The 17271-nt window shown below is 37.7% G+C and overlaps 1 protein-coding gene across 1 annotated transcript in view; it reads right to left on the reverse strand.

The window, feature by feature from the left end:
• Positions 1-17271, reverse strand: part of chm (CHM Rab escort protein) — an 83889-nt gene that overhangs the window by 15556 nt on the left and 51062 nt on the right. Inside the window, exons 10-13 of the mRNA XM_015351390.2 lie at positions 14290-14394; positions 11417-11480; positions 10020-10116; positions 1068-1169 (exon numbers count right to left, since the gene is read on the reverse strand). Of these exons, the coding sequence (XP_015206876.2) occupies positions 1068-1169; positions 10020-10116; positions 11417-11480; positions 14290-14394 (368 nt within the window). The remainder of the gene's footprint in view (positions 1-1067; positions 1170-10019; positions 10117-11416; positions 11481-14289; positions 14395-17271) is intronic.

Genomic DNA, 17271 nt, shown 5'->3' on the forward strand with positions numbered 1-17271 from the left:
TGACTCTTGCAACTAACAGATTTACAGAACAAAGTCCTTAAAACTACTTTACTAAATCCCTGGTAAAAGCAGGGACCACAAAGTGGCATCTAGCTAAAGCAAAGGTAAACTGAAGAAATGAAGATGAGTTAGGTTCATAGTGAAGTATAACCTGGTTCTGGATCTGCATAAACTGTAGTTTGCAGTCAAGAGGAATTAGGAGAGAGAGATTATCCTGAGCATCCTTACACAGCTCTACACTTCGTGTAGTATCTTCCTCTCAAAATGGACTTACAGCTAGGGATGAAAGCATAAGGTTACCATGACATTCTTGCATATCAGATACAAATTGAAATCAATAAACATGTTCCCTCTTTTACTTTGTACTAAAAATATACAACACTAGATGTAATGTTTTGTAGGCCTTCCATCTGCTTTCTTTAATGCTGAGTTCTTTTAGGATACACTGTGCCAGTGCTGCTTTTGGTGCTGGTGTTTGTTTGTATACAAATTACCTCAGTCAACAGAGAGCTGAAAAAAACTCTCTTGTTTAAAGCATGTTTTAACTAAACAAGTCACTTTAATACACATATTAAACTTACAAATATTGTCTGAATGAATATCAATTTAAATGTAGTAGTTTGCTATAATCTTTTATCTAAAACTGAGTTATTTTTCTGGGTATGTGCCAAATACCTTTGAGGATGGCAATGAATAGTAGCTAATGAATGTGAAAATAAAGTAATAACATATACAAGATTTTAAATTATTAAACAGATCCAAATAAACAGTCCTATGCCAAATCATGAGTTACTTTTACTTTAGTTTCAATGTTATTTTTCTAGACATTCTATAAGAATGCAAAACATCCAAACTATTCTTTCTTTTTTGCTGTTTCTGTGTGGAAATATTTACTTACTTTATTTATTATTTTTTACCTCTTTGCCAATTGAAACTATAATGTTATGAAATAAAATGGAGTTATTGCGCAAGGTGAGCATTGTAGAACACTGAATAGATCAAAACATCTTCATTGGAATCAATACTATTCCCAGACACTGTACCGAAACATCAAACTGAACTCTTACCATTCCCTTCAGACTCTCCGTATTCAGAAAAGAGTCTGGACACAACTGGAGCAAGATCTTCTTTAGCTGTCCCAGAAGACCGACAAGTAAGATGGACCAGGTCTGTTAACAACAAGAGAAACAAATTTACAATTTCAGAAAGTCACGTGCAATGTGATGCAGTAATGGAAATCCATTTTACAAATATAGCACAGCTTGGATCTGCCAAATGGCTTGAACAGTAAATGCACGTATTGGAACCAGTCATCTTTGCCGAATTGAGGCTGGGCATCATTACATGACCCAACATGGACTGCCTAGCTAGCAGCACACAACTACCACAGCACCACCAGGATAGAGAAAGCACAAGTTAGCCATGGTCCTCCCAGGCACCTTTAAGAAGGGAAGTCGCTGAGAGAGGCCTTAATCATCCAAACACTTCCGGCTCTTACTTCAGGCCTGTTGGGCTTGCAGGTTGTCAAATAACTGGCTCTACAGCTGGGCTACAGAGGAGAGTGTCTGCAAGTTTCATTTTCTCACAAACCCGTTTGGGAGTTGCTGCCAGAAATCCAAGTCTAACTTGAACACACCAAAGCAATAAAAATTGTTGACAATCCCAGATTTTGGAAGACTGTAAAAAATACAAACGTTTTACGGTACTATTGTCAGTGAATTTGCAGACAAGTTTCTTCCAATTATAGCTGGAAGGAGGCTGAGGTTTCATTTCTTCATCTACTGTTCATTGGTTGCTCCCAAACAAGTACCATTAACAAGGGGGTATGCATTACCTTGTTAATGTGACGAGGTATGATCTTCAAAGCAGAGACTACAATCCCCATCAAGAAACAATACAGACAATAAAAGACATAAGGGGAAATGCAAGTCCTTATAAATCCCCTATAAGGACTTGGTTTCCAACTTGCCCCAGGTTTAGATAGCCCTCCAGCATTTTTTTTATGCTTTCTTTAAAAGTGTTCCTCTCTCTTGAGTACTGAAGAAATTTCAAAGAAAAAAAAATTTGTGGCACTCATCTGTGTATAAGTGCCATTGCCTGTTGGTAAAGGGATCACCTGAAACAGGTTTATTAGAGATACTGCCTTTCTGGAGAAGACAGTGGTGGTGACCAACATGTACACTGCAGGCGACACTTAATTGTGAACTGAGGATTTCCTTTTAGGCAACAATAGTAAGAACATCCTCTCTACGTGTTCAAGTATTGCGTAGTTAAATAAGCTGTTTTCAAAAGAATGTTCTTCTGTATCAGGGATCAAAAACTATAGTTCTGAAGAACAAGAGGGTTATAAATAAATAATTTAACTGAACTCATTGGTTGCTTAATTAGTAGAATTGAACTTGTTTTCTCTGCTAAATATTAAACGCTGCCTATAAAACCTGCAAGACTTCAGCTCTTCAGGAATAGGGATCCAGAACTCGGCTCAAAATGTGTACTATTTATTACACTTATCTAGAAAAGTATTCAAATACTAAAACTACTACATTTACTTTAAACAACCTTACAGCTTGAAAAGTTATTTTTTAAGAAAAATGACTTTGTCAGTGAATAATTGTCATGCAACACTCCAGTGAGCGTGCTGGCAGGGAGAGGAACAGTACAATGTCTACACTTCTCCACCTCCTCACAAAGCAGATGAATTGCAGGGATATTCCACACCACAGCACTATGTTTAATTACAATATCTCAATCCTGCAAGATAGATGCTTTTCTTTTCTTATGACTGCCCTAGGAAAGAAAGTGTTGCAAACCACAAGTGACTTCACAGCCACATGATCCTGATTTAGAAACAAAGTCAAAACGTAGCTCTGATGTGAGAAAACAGACCTCTCAGATCATTAAGTATGACTGAAGCAAAGCCAAAAGTTTCTGATGAAGCTATTACAGAAAACACAGTTTCTGTTACATATCTATGAAATCTGTTTCCCAACATTCTCAATTAGGAAATTTGTGTTTGTAGATTTCTGACAGGGAGTAGTTTTTGGTAATGTCTCCTTGTACATGTTGCATTTTTTTCTTCTAGTGCATTTATTGATGTCATTTTCCCCTGCAGTGCATGCCTAAAAGATTTCCTGACTTATTTTTCTTAACAGAAGACTTACATTCCATATTATTAACAATAAAACCGCATATTTGAAACATGCATGTCAAAATCATTAAAGATAAGGGTGTCACACCAGTTAAAATATAGCCAACCATGTCAAAGTGAGGTTTCTCATTTCCTGAAGACAATGGCTTCAACAACCAGCACTTGGTGTGCATACAGTTATTGGTAACATTACAAAGAGAACCTAATAAATATAACAGATGGAAAACCATGAAGCTCCAGCTAATGAGAAAAACAAACATGACACGTGTACAATGTTAGAATACTGAAAATATAATGACCTAATACGAGGCGTTGATTTAGCAGATATGGAAAGATTACTCCCAATACAGAAAGGATTCATCTACCTAACCAAGGAATGGAAATAAGTAGAAGCATTGTTAAGTGCCATTCATGTTTTCCTGCATAGATCCACTTCAGTGCAACTCCAGCTAGCAGCTAGCACAAAGAACAGTGAACACACTGCTGTCTAAACAGGAAAACAGACCTCAAAACATGCTGGGCGTTAAGATGAGTCATCTTGAATGTCCCCAGTAAAACTGTGCCAAAAAGGGTTTAGAACTAAAAAATCAGCCTCAGTCACAATGTCCAGCGGAAGCAGCAAAGCACAGATGTTTGGTCCACTCAAGAATAAAAAGCTCACAAAAACAAATACTATTTCACACGAAAAGCTCTAAATGAGAAGTGTGTGTATTTCAAGGCACAATCCAAAATTCCTAAGGTTTTCTTTCACAAATTGTAACTGGAGATAAAGGTTCCAATTAATAACTGGGCCTAAGGGATATACTCTTTCCTCAAGGTTAGGAGATAGCACCATTGAGAAGCCGTGTGGGAAAACTATTGCAGTGTTTCTGTCCCTAAGCTCTGATTTGTCCAGGTTGGCATCACTTTCTCCAGGTATTTAAATCATTTATACTACAGCCCACACTGCAGTGCCAATGACAGCCCCACATTCATAAACCTGAGGACACATCAACATGCTTCTCAAGTGTCTTACAGAAATGTGGAAGTATTCACGTATCTGTGGATTTAAAACTACAGCAAAGATAGCCACTGGGATCTCACCACTTCAAACTGTTGAAGAGTTGAGACAGATTTGCTGAGAAGTATTGAAGGAGTATCACCACATGTTTATCTGCTCCTTACTCGGGTACTGCACATCATTTTCATGACCCTTGCACAGTTGATCTATATAAAGCAAGTGGCTTCTTTACCAAGATGGGCCTGACAGTCGGCAAGCAAAGGACCCTTAAATCCTTTTGAAACAATGAATGAACTATGCAACAGCTATTCAAGTCACAGATTTCATAATGGATTAAGGTATTAAAGCTTGAGCAGAACTAAACTGGCAAAATATTTAATGTGCTATGTTCATAAGGATAATGACTGACAGTGTTCCAGTTTAATGCATATAAGTCTTCAACTGTGACAACTAACTTCAGAGAATTAAAACATCCCTTAACATAATGTGTATTTTGTGGTAAGGGTCTAAAAAAAAACCTTCACATTAAATCAATCTACAGTAAGTGCACAAATCCCATCAGTTTTCAAAGCTTTTTGAAAGATTTAATTTTCTGACGGATGTAAATGCATTATTTTGTTCTTTCATTTGGAGCTTGAGAGGTTTCAGATGAGGCTGACAATGGATATGCCTCATTCATGTAGGACCAGTCTAACATTAAAGTCCACACTCCTACCTAAGCGATGAGCCTTCATTTCAAGAGACATTGCTTTCAGTACATATATTATACACCTACAGGCAAAGTGAGGTATTAATGCAAGATTCTAACATTCATATATTACTGCAGTGTATATATACTGCTTATATTCTCCTTTGAATGCGCTCAATCTCTTCTTTTAGCTTCAAATGGCTGGCATGAAGCATTGAGAAGCTTAAGAGATGAATTTGCTTCCATGTGTATTAAGGCATTTATCAAAAAGTTACCAGGTACTGATGATGAAACTTAGGATGCTCTTGAATGAAATATTGCAAGAACATGAACATCTATTTAAAGCAATGTGTCAACATTATTAAAGTGTGATACAGAATTTGAATCTCTTTGCATTCAATCAAACTCACAAGAGTCATCACTTCAGGCACTGCCTCATCCTATGAAGCACAGTGTACTTAATTTTTTTTAAACCATCAAACCTGATCTGACCCTTCTGCGTGCTCACAATATACAAAAAGATGGAGGGTTTCTTAGGACACATTTCCAAAAAGTATGATATAACTATTTTGACATAATGCTGTCAAATTCCATATTGGATGGTGGTTAGCATTCCTGCCGTGCGATGCTGGGGCTCTGGATTTACAGCAATTCCAGACATGGGGTGCTCTCTGTGACGATCTGTGCACGTTCTCCCACTCTCCACATGGGTTTTTCTCTGGATCCTCCAGTTTCCGCCAACAGCTCAAAGACAAACAGGCAAGTTCAACGACATATGGGAACACTGGCCCTGGTGTGAGTGTGTGCATGTTTCTGTCCGTCTGCCCTGTGATAGAGTGGTGTCCTGTTCAGGGTGTACCCTGCCTTGCCTACATTGCTTTCCGAAGACCCTGAGCTGGATGAAGAAGTCAGAAAATGGGTGGACATTCCTTATGAATATTTCTTGTGCCAAAAACCACTCCATACTACCACAGTGTTTGCTCCATTTGCCATTCCTATGACAACATCTAATGCATGACTAATTTTTGCCACTGATTTGTAAATGACTTGGTGTCAAAATCCAGTTCTTACCACTGAAGTGAAAACAAGTCCGAATTTAATTAAAGGACTAGGACACGTTGCACTCTGATAGTGGGTCACGGAGTTCCTATGCACATGAACCCTATGTTAAAGGGTACCGGCACTCTTTAATGATTTAGGTAATTCTGAAAACTGGGTCGGAGGCCAGACCTACCCAGGTGAGGAAACCTCCCCACCCTGACCTGGTCTCACTAGATTCCCCTATAACCCTCATTTTAAACTATGAAAGGACAGCACTGTGCTTCTTCTTCCCTTTTTAAGCTTAACCACAAGTGAAAGAGAACCCTGCACTTCCATTTTTAACTGAGATGCTTAAGAATTTTGAAAACTTTTTTGTGAAATACTAGGTTGTTAACTGAAGGTCATGTACATATTATTTGAAATAAGTGCACAACTATTACGCTACAGTTGTGTTTTTCTAGGTCTTGTAAAATACATTGCCATTAGAAAAACGGATAAGTGTTCATCTTTGAAGCACAGGATGGCTCTATAGATCTCCTCAAGCAGCCAATTCCACAGGGACAGAGAAACAGCTGAGGCACTGCCACCAAGCACAGCTGCCCCAGGAAGACTGACATTGAGGAAAACCTGAATTAGCCTCCAAGTCCAGAACCATCTTCTCTGACAACACAGATGGAAGAGGTGAAGCCTCATAACCTCTTGCATAAAATTCACAGCCTGCAGCTTCTACTCTTAACAGAAAGAGACTTAATCTGCGTCAAACAAACTGACCTCTAATAAACAATTTTGAGCTGCAAAATTGTGACTTGCAGTGAAGAATTGGACACACAGTAGCTTGCTGAGACATTGCTTCCACAAATTGACCAAAAACTATAACACTCACAAAACACAAAAATAATTAAAGAATAAGTGAATCTTGAAACATAAATAAAAGAAAAAAAAGTTCCCTAGGCAGGAAATAGGCAAGATTTGGTACATAATCTTTACATCCAAGAGATTACTATGTCTTTATGCAGTTATTAAAGCTTAATATACTGATGTGATGTTCAGGCAATGATAACACTTGACCAGGTGTAGAGAATGAAACACACCACTATAACTTTATCAGTGCAGACCACAGAGAGGGAGAGAGTTCAAGAGTGGCAGTTTACTTTGACAGGGCTGGCATTGCTATTGACGCAGAGATCAATACCAGATCTCACATGCCGAGATAAGCAATCTCATCCGTAAGCATGGAATACATCATAAGCGCAGCAAACGAAAATCGGAAAAGGGAAAACGACATGTTCTCATAAAATGTAATGATGTTGGGGCTGTCAGAAGCCATTCCAGGCCAAAGTTGACTATAAATCACCTTCCCTTATTTCATTTTCGCATCAATAATAAAAAATCACATCATTGTCTTGGGGTCCCAAGTCCAGTGTCTGTCACGCTCATCATTACACAGTTTGATTGCATTTGATCCAGTCAGGTATAACTGCATTAGTTAAAGGGGCTCTGACAATTTATCTTGCAGTGAAACCTCTAACAGGAAGAGCAATGATGTTGCTTCATGATTCCATCATTATGGACTCAATTCGCCGGGCAAGTGAAGGAGTTCAGTTCCACTGAGCCAGAAACACTGATTACACTGCAGCCTTCACTGAAGGAACGATCTGATGTGCAGAGATTAGACATATTCATCTTAATTGTTATGGGAGGGTTAATAATTCAGCTCCAAATCAATTTCAAACTAAAATAAATAACGATCAACATTGAATTAATAAATGACATTTCCAAATATTGTCAACTATTGGAGTATGCGCAAAAAAAAACAATGCTCTGACTGCAGCTGACATTCCCATAAAGCTCATTTTCATTTTCTGTTGCTTTCACAGAAGACTACATAGTGATAAGTGAAACAGTTTGGTTAACATGTAATTTGACATCATAAAAATAAGTTTTACAGGAAGCTGATCTTATGGGTGGTTTCCAGGTAGACAGAAAAGCACCACCTGCACTGCAAGAATATTTATATAATCCCAGCCTGTAATCAGAGGTGGCCCAACAATGGATTTTTAACTCCTATTGGCGCAGAAGACAAAATGGTCAGGTCTGGACTTATCACACCACGATGAGGTCTACAGGGTACGCAGCAAATCTGGGCAGGAAAAGCCAGCACAGCACAATCCCCTTGAATGCAGTAACACACTACTGTCAAGAGAGAAGAGGCTGGAAGGTCACATTTAAGGGCAGTCATTGATCATCAGTCTCTTGACTCAAAGAAGCAGCCAAGTGACATTTGCATTTGGCATTTCAGATCGGGGAGGAGTGTAAAAAAAAAACGCAAAACAGGAAAATGTAACCAACAAGACCAGAATCAAATGCATACTGTAAATGAGTAATCTAAGTACCACAGCTAGGCAGCTTAAAAGTAAAATGAGAACAGTAATTTCAGAACTCAAATCCAGTAAACTTCATTCGAAGCGTGTTACCCCATCTTAGAATTTCTCACTATACAGAGATCTCACTTAAAATAAGGCGTTCCCAGTCAGTAGCCAGCTGACGATTCAATTCCGTTTTCACAAAACCAACAAAGGAAATGAAACTAGTCATTCTATTTTTAAAAATTTATTAGAAGCATTTAAAATGTATTCCTAAAATGACAACAAATATGGCTATGTTCAAATAACTGTTCCGTAAGCCGAGGGGGAAAAAAAAAATAACAGAAGTGCATTAAATGGTGAAGACACCTATTGAGATGTAAAAAAGATTTTCACATGCTCACCATGGCTTTGAGTTTTTGTTAAGAGGGTGTCAACTGCATACGTTTACTACAAAATGAGCTGTGGGTAACACTTTTCTATCACCAATATTGTCTAGAAGAGAACAATATATGAATTAACAGATTCCAAAGTCACTTTTATAGGTGTTTTCCTCTAGTTCAGAGTTTAAAGAGTATAATTTTGCAACCTGAACATATTACTTTGCCCTTATTTACATTGCTTTCCATTTGCCAAGTGTCTGCCCAGACACAGTGTCTGTTTTTCATATATTATACTAATTTCATGCTCACATTGGCGCAGAACAACACAAAATTCTGTTTGCATTGGTTTAGCTGCCTGTTATAAGGCCTAATGTCATTATCCTAGAAGGGCCTGGCATTACCAGGGTAGCACTGTGTTAACATCTGTAGCACCACTCCATTAAGAGTACTCATCTGCAACCCCAGTCCTGGAGGCCTCCTGTGATTTGGGATTCACTGGGCACTCCAATCAGGGGGGTGCGGTGGATCTGCGCCTGTGGCTGGAAGATTTCCGGTTCGTATCCTGCGGCCAGCAGTGGAATCCTACTCCATTGGGCCCCTGAGCAAGGCCCTTAACCCCAACTGCTCCAGGGCCGCCGTTTAAATGGCTGACCTTGTGCTCTGATGCCAAGCTTCTCGCTTATGCTGTCTCATGGAGAGCAACTTGGGGTATGTGAAAAAAAATTCCTCATACAAAAAATTGTACATGGCCAATAAAGTGATTTTATCTTATAAGATTAAACTAACAGGCTTACTGAGTGCGTCAACTGGCACAGGTGCTCACCCCAGTGAAAGCTGATCTTTATGATCAAGGGTTTGAGACTAATTCTGAAAGTAGCCCAGAACTAGCTGAGTGCCACTGAGTCAGGCAGGACTCTTTCTGCCAGCACAGTGATCCCTGGAGCGTTCAGACATGCTTTGCTGTCAGTGAATGGTTCTCCCCTGCTCCAATTCGTGCCGAACCTCGAGCATGGGACCCTGCTGCCTGTGACGTTTTTAAAAGATGAGTGGCTGGAAGGTGGGTAGGTCAGCCACAGTCATGGGATTCGGCACCTCCAATCCAAGATGCCAAAAAATACACATTTGGCCTATTGAAAATGGGTGACTATAACAAAAATATCCGGTGATTTTAAATTAAAAAAAAATAGAGAAAAAAGATCATACACATTTAATTCAGCTCAATATTCATGCATTGCTGCAGCCAAGAGCTCAGCAGCAAAAACAACTCGGAGAGCCCTGCAGCTGTCCAGGGCCAGGCTGTGGATTACCGTTTTTACACTTGTCCCAGAGCAATGTAAATCAGCATCAAATCAATAATCAATGAACAAACAAACATCTCCTGTCCTGATAAACTCACAGGTGCCTGGCATGCTGGTCATGGAAGAGGAGCAGAGCTCAATGATGCGGACGGCAGGCTGCCCGGCCTCCAGTGGGGGAACCGTTATCAGGGAAATCTGTGGAACAGCAGCACACAGTGAAGCAAATCACAAATCTGCCCCCGTACAACACTGCATAAATAAAACCAACAAAGATAAAAATCAATTACATCAGCAGCCAGGTAACCGGCTGGGCTCATAAATAAATTTCACAGGAGTTTGTATGCGAATCCCTTCCCTCATTTGAAAACAGATGATCTATGGAAGAAAACAGCGTGGAATAATTAGGCTTACACAATGTCGAGTCCCAGTCCAGGCATTAAAACAGCCAGACAAACAATGGAGGGTCAGCCTATGAGACCGGCAGAAGCAACTGCTCCCAGTCAGAGACTGGCTTCCAGACGTGTTTGAAGTCTCAACAGTTCAAAAACAGAACTAGCAAGATCTAAAGCAAACGCTGAAGCAGATTAGAGAATTTTAGGTCTTAGTTTTCTATAGTTTTGCTTTTGTTGCTGTTTAAAGAGGGGACACATTGCTCACTTTAGAAATGAAATTGGAGATAAATTGAAATGTCTTAGTTGAAAACATCAACATGGAAAGAGCACAAAAAGCAAACATCTGAGCAAAGGCAAGTCTGCACATTTAATCTGGGAACATCCACATGCTGTCATTTAGAAGGACGAACGGCTAATTAAAAATAGACTGAATATTTAATTACATTTTGTCAGACCACCTTGGAATATTCAATTTCCACAGTATGTCAAGAAACAGAAATTAATTTTCTGCTTTACTTTCTCCCAGCATAAATTAAATTAGCCTTTTCTCTTTTTTCATATGAAAAACCTAAAACAAATATGATTTATGACACAGCTGAAACTATTAAACTACAAAGAATCCCCATAAAGGAAGTATTAACTTTAAGTTCAATTGAAGAATATATTATCCACGTTTTTCTGCTGATGTATTCTTTTTTAATATGTTTTTATTTTATTGTTTTCCATTTCTACATTCACACAAATTATAGTTAATCACAACCTATATCGTTGTGTCAAATACAGGTATGTTAGCTTCCATTCTGCTCAGATAAAATTATGCTTGTGATAACATTCATCAAATACTAAACCAATTATGGGAGCAATATAAAAAGACAATTCAATGAAACCCATTTTAATACAAAAACTTGAACAGGTACAATAAGTATAGCAGCATGTCCTACATTAGCATTGACTTCTTTATTTAAGGCTAATCCACAGACAAAATATTATAATCTTGTTAATTGGACACGTTTAAAGTGAACCATGTTTTCTTTAAAAAATGCTGCAAATTATAGAATATATTTTGTGCACTGATGAGCTGGTCATAAACTACTTTTTGATACCTGCTGATCAGACTCCGCCCTCAACAGTGATCGATCGGTGATGAGAACTGCTCGAGAAATGTACCTGTGAACACATCAGATGACACAAAAATCACTTATTACAAAGAAAATCAAATGAGAAATGCTTGAGCAAGATGCCTGTGAAAATGCGGAACACAAATTACAATACAGACAAAGCACAGCGCAGAGGATCAGCTGCCAATTAGGTAACTCAGATGTCCTAAGAATCCCCAGCTGCTCAAATTGTCAGACGTATTTAAAAATTACACAATCAACTTGAGTGTTTTCATAAAGAAATCTTTAACACATTTTGGCCATCGTAGTGGTTACTCTTTGCTCTTCTATGGAGTGTCCGAGGCCAGGAACTGAATATTAATTACAGGTTTAGAGAACAGTCTTGCGTTTCAAAGGCGGTATGCACTTCAACATGACACCTAGTATGCCAATAATGACTAGCAGTTAGTTTATCCCAACATATTGCATTCTAGACATTAATGTGTTAAAAAAGTACATCTTTGTTATCACTTGTACTGAAGAAAATGAGAACAGAATTCAAGCAGGTCATTAGCAGGAAGAGCAAGTGCTATAAAAACTGAAGAAATAGGTTTAAATGTGAAAATTTATGGATGTGATAAAACCCCAAAGAATGAGAACATTAAAAAAAAGGTTTAACCTTCAGGAGTTGAACAATATATTCAAGAGCTGCAGTATTTAATTCAACAGACAACAATACAAGCATCTCAGCCTCTTTTAATTGATTGCATACTCAACAAATTAAAATACAAACCTAAGGGGGATGTGTTAAGTTAAGTGCTTACTAGAAAACATGCACAGTAAATTTCAGTGGATCTAAAAAAATGCTCAGTTTGGTTGGTCAAATCACTTAAATACCATAAAAACAGTCTTAGAACTATTTCAAATAACCTAAATGGTGTTATTTAAAATAAGTCCATCACAACAGAAATATCAGGATTCAACAAAGGTTAAACAAGATAAAAAATCTCTATAGCTCTTTAAAAACTTGTATCCAATAAAGTTAAGAAAAATGTTCGAAAATCCTTTCATCAACTGACAATTGGCAATTAAACAACATCTAACTGTAAGGAAAAAAAACAAATTCATTCCTAATTATCTCTCATAACAGGAACAGATACAAAGTCCCTCCTTTGTTGGCACTGACTGGTTTGGATACAGACCTGACTACCATGAAAATAACCTGAAACTTTTCAAATAATGTAATTTTCCTAAATCAATTTTTGGAGTCTTTTCAGTAATGGTATTCTTGTAACTTCCATCGGTTACCAAAATACAGGATTACATGAATTGGTGGCTGAACTGCGTTTCAATTTTGTGTCTAATTTTACCCTTATGTTATCTTTTTGGAAGTGCAGCGATTTTTAAAAATACAGCATAAGTAACACAAAGAGGAGATATGCTTCATTGATTTCTACACTTGTTAAAACTGTCTCAGGGAAAAACAGATGACAAAACACCACAAGATAAAGGGAACCTAAATAAGTTATTTTGAGGGCAATTGTTTCAAAATATTTCTCAACTCCGGGCTGAAGGTGTGTGATTATGTAACAGCCTCAATAAAGCTGTAGATTTTAATACTACTTTTCTTAATATCTGGAAAGATTTACTGTGAGTTTAGGTTATTCATTACAGACCCCTTGAAATCCTGCTTATCATTACCAATGTCCTAACCAATCCTAGAGACACCTTTACAAGGCAGTCTTAATGTTAGGAAAATTAATGCATCTTAAGGGCTGATATGTAATAATTTTACCTCCAGGTAACCTTTAAGATAATATGATGATAAATACATGTGACCACGTAAATGCCACAATGGAAAAATATCGCTTTGTCAATTACTGAACAAAAGTTCCAGTGCATGTGATTGGATACAGAAAACCGTTAAATGGTGCCTGATGGCTTAGGAGTTTTATGTGGCAGAAGCAATAATTGTAAGGCAGCACTGTACATGCAGAGGTCTGCAGTGCGGTTTAACATTTTCAGGTAATAAAAACTTCCTACATTGTCTTTATTGCTCTGCAGCTAGGCAGAGACATGACAGCACTCTTCATTAAAAGAAAATAACCTGAAATAAAAAAATGCCAAATGGAGAACTAAATTAAAAGCCCTTATGGTATGAGAATTTGGAATTTAGAGTTTTACGCAAAAAGCATACATTCGTCTTGCAATGGTAGCGAATGCTCAGTCTTTGCTACAGTCATGGGCTGGAAAGAAGCAAAAGAAGCTTTGTTTGTACTGCACTCACTTGGTCAGCTGTTCTTCTCCTGCTTGGAAATTCAAGTAGTGATGGAAGAATGGTTTAAAACAACTGAAAATGTTGATTACAATAAAACACAGCAAGGAATTTGAGCCTTGGGGAGTGTATGCTGCTGGTGGTGACAAAATAATATTTTACTGCTAAGGTGAAAATTAGAAACGGGAACATTTAAGGGAACAGTGCCTCCACTACAAATGACACTATTTTAGTGCTTGACCAAAGTGTAGTTTTCTTTATACAAGGTGTGATAATTAAATTTTATTTGAACACTGCTTTTTGCAGCAACTGGGTCATTTTATTAGGTTTATTAAATATATCCATCTTAAAATGACAAAATTCAGGTGAAAAACATTTTAGGTATTGGATCTTGTAATCATCACATTTCATTTAAAAGTTTGCTTACCTTAATATCTCATCTGAAACAAACTACCATTTATTTTAAGCATATATTTAGATATCAATATCAGTCTAGACAAAAGGAGCTGTTACTTTAATCTTGGATTACAACCTTGCGTCTACTGTCACACTGAAAACAGTGGTGGGACAAGGGGCTGAAATAGCACTCATTAAAGTTGCTCACCTGTACTGCACATTTCTGAGCCGCTCCTCTGTCAAATAGCCATCTTCTACAATGAAGTGACTGCAGCCGATTCGCTGTCCATTTGTGTCAATTACAGCTTCACATCTAGAAATGTAGAAAACAGTATTTGTAGAGCAATGCTTGAACTTTTCATTACAGCTTACTGTTCTCACTCTTAAGTGCTACAAAAAGAAACAGGAACAGACCACTTAAAGGTCAATTTTAAAGAATGTTCACCACTTGTCATATATCGAAACAGTGAGTGTGATTCCACTGCTGGATCAGAGCAGTGAAGTGAAAGATAGAATTAGGACAAGGAGTGTAATATGATTTCTCATAAAAAGTTACATAAACCTAACACTGACCTTTGAGAGTCTAGGACCTTAGAAAACATCATCTGGGATGATTCAATGAATTAACCAAACTGGCTGATTCACTTAGCACTATAGACACATTTTGCGAACAGAGGTGTGCTAGCACAAACCAGATTGAGCTTTTGCTGCTATTTGTTTCCCCACGCACTTGGTGAGAATCTTACGCATCACGTAGGCATTTACAGCCTCAATCATTTCACTCCTTGCCCTCTAAAAAAACAACAATTAAATACATTAACTACTCAATAATGGTTTTCTTATTAACTCTAAAAGTAAGACTAGCTCAGTAAATTAACCTGCAAAAACCAGGAGGCTTTTTTAGGTACTGTTTATTAAGAGCAGGAAATGATAACGCAGAGCAATTTTCTAGGATTTCTTAAATTCATAATATACATCTGGGTCATAATCAGCACTGGCTGAAAGACATGTGATTAAATGAGCGCTCATCCATGCAGTGCTTCAAACAACACAAGGTGTGGCAGCCAGGAATGAGAAAGCACCACACTGTCATACATCCAGCAAACAAAAGCATCACAAAATGATCTAGCAGACAACAGACGTACAGTACAGAAAATAAGTGCAGGTATTTGGTCTGCCGAGTCCTCCTTAATCCTTGCTGTATTCTCAGGACAGATAAAAGGTCTTTTCAAAAACAACAACAACTGATGAGAAAATCCTGCTACCAGTGAACCCAGATTGGGTTTAGTTTCCTTAGAAAGCAGTACTGCTTGAGAGAGTGCACTGTCTGATAATCAGACTTATTTGCTCATTTGTACTGAAAACCCTTGTGCTCACTTCTAATGTGTTACCTAGTGGAGTCCAGAAAAGAAAGGTGTGAAGATACTCTGCATTTCTCAAACATGAACCATGAGCACAGGCTCGCTGATGACCTTCTCTCAATGTGCCTTAGATTAAAAGGTTGAATGGTAGAATCTGTCTGCTTGTTATGTCAAGAGTTATAAATGTGCTTTATAGGGCTCATTATCCAAACTAATGGGCTAAGGGTGACATCCTTGAAATGGACTTCACAACACAATAAAGGCAAGCACACAGTAGCAGGGCATAATACTTTACTGACGAATTGACTGTTTATGCAAATTAAGATTTATTTACTTGGGTGTCCCAATCCAGACTGACGTATCTCATCAATCCAAATGTAAACGGATTCGATAGGGCCGACTTCTGCCACCAGTGCTCACACCACAGTACAGATAAGAGCACTACAGATACCGGATATTTACATACATAATGGTTTATTAGTTTAAGGCCCCAGCACTAAACATTATTTTCTATAATAAAGCTACAGCAGAGGGCAATCTCCTACATCAAGGCTACTCTGCCCATTAATATACTGTATGCAGAAACTTTTCACATATAGAACAATCAAAAACCACATAGAACAAGGGGTCATTTTTATGATTTGAACTTGATGTACTTGTTAGGACACCTTCTTGTTGAACCTCGCTAACTACACAAAATACTTTAAAAGGTTGAATATTTTTTCACACTCACAGGGTTTACATTTAGTTAAAAAATTCCAGAATTTGAATTTGCCTGCATGGCATGAAATAAAATACCTTCTTCAGACAGAAGTTCACCCACCACTGGGAGCTCTGCAGAGGCAACAATTGTGGTTATAATATATTCATATTAAAAAATATTATAATAAGAAAACAGTTTTCTTGAGATAAACCATGGTATTGGCTTCAACAACAACAAACTACCCAGCCTAATATCATGGTTTCTTTCAAGAAAAGGCTACATGAGATCCTCTGATCAATTACCAACTACCAAACAGGATAGATGGCAAAATGGTCGCCTCTTGTTTTTTAACCTCTGTTAAGTTTCTATGAGATATTTATAAGAAACCCTTGTCCAGGACCAGCTCATAAGCTCAGGTTTCAAGATGGTAGTGTCTTGTTGCAAGTTCAGTCCCCTAACCCTTATTCCTGTTTCAGACAAATAGTTAAAACATGCATTTCAAAAGGAGTCTCTGTCAATAGAATGATCCACACTCTTTGAGACAGATTCTTAACAGGATCAAAGGGGACTTTGCCAAACACTTGGCACTTTAGATGCTTTTTAAGAAACTCAGCATCTAATGTGCATCAAACCAAAAGTTGCTGGAAATAAGAAAATATTTTCTTTCCAAAAGCAAAACTGATTATTTTCACTTATTATTACCAGAAAATTAGTTTCACAGTGTAGCCACTTTGATCAGGACATAAGTCAGATAATGAAAAGGGGAAAAAATCTGACCTTTACACAGATATTAAATCATCACATTTTTGCTCCAGCACATTATTGAAGGTACTCTCTGTTTAATCTAAACAGTACCCCTACAATCCAGACATTTTGTTAACTACTTTATTTAATGAAAACTGTGGTCAGCAATTGTCCATTTTAGTAGTTATACATCATTATTGGTATAGTATCTTTGCAGAAAAGCTTTCAGACAAGGAGCTCAATATCAGACTTTTCATATTTAGATGATTACAAAAGGACTTTTTTTAAGTTTATATTTTGGCATGAACTGCAATAATTCTCCAAGGAAACAGAATGAAAATTATTCTCCTTCATGAGAGTGTGTCCTGTTGCCCAAATCTTG

This window comes from Lepisosteus oculatus, chromosome 8, assembly GCF_040954835.1.
Source record: "Lepisosteus oculatus isolate fLepOcu1 chromosome 8, fLepOcu1.hap2, whole genome shotgun sequence".
Lineage (NCBI taxonomy): Eukaryota > Metazoa > Chordata > Actinopteri > Semionotiformes > Lepisosteidae > Lepisosteus > Lepisosteus oculatus.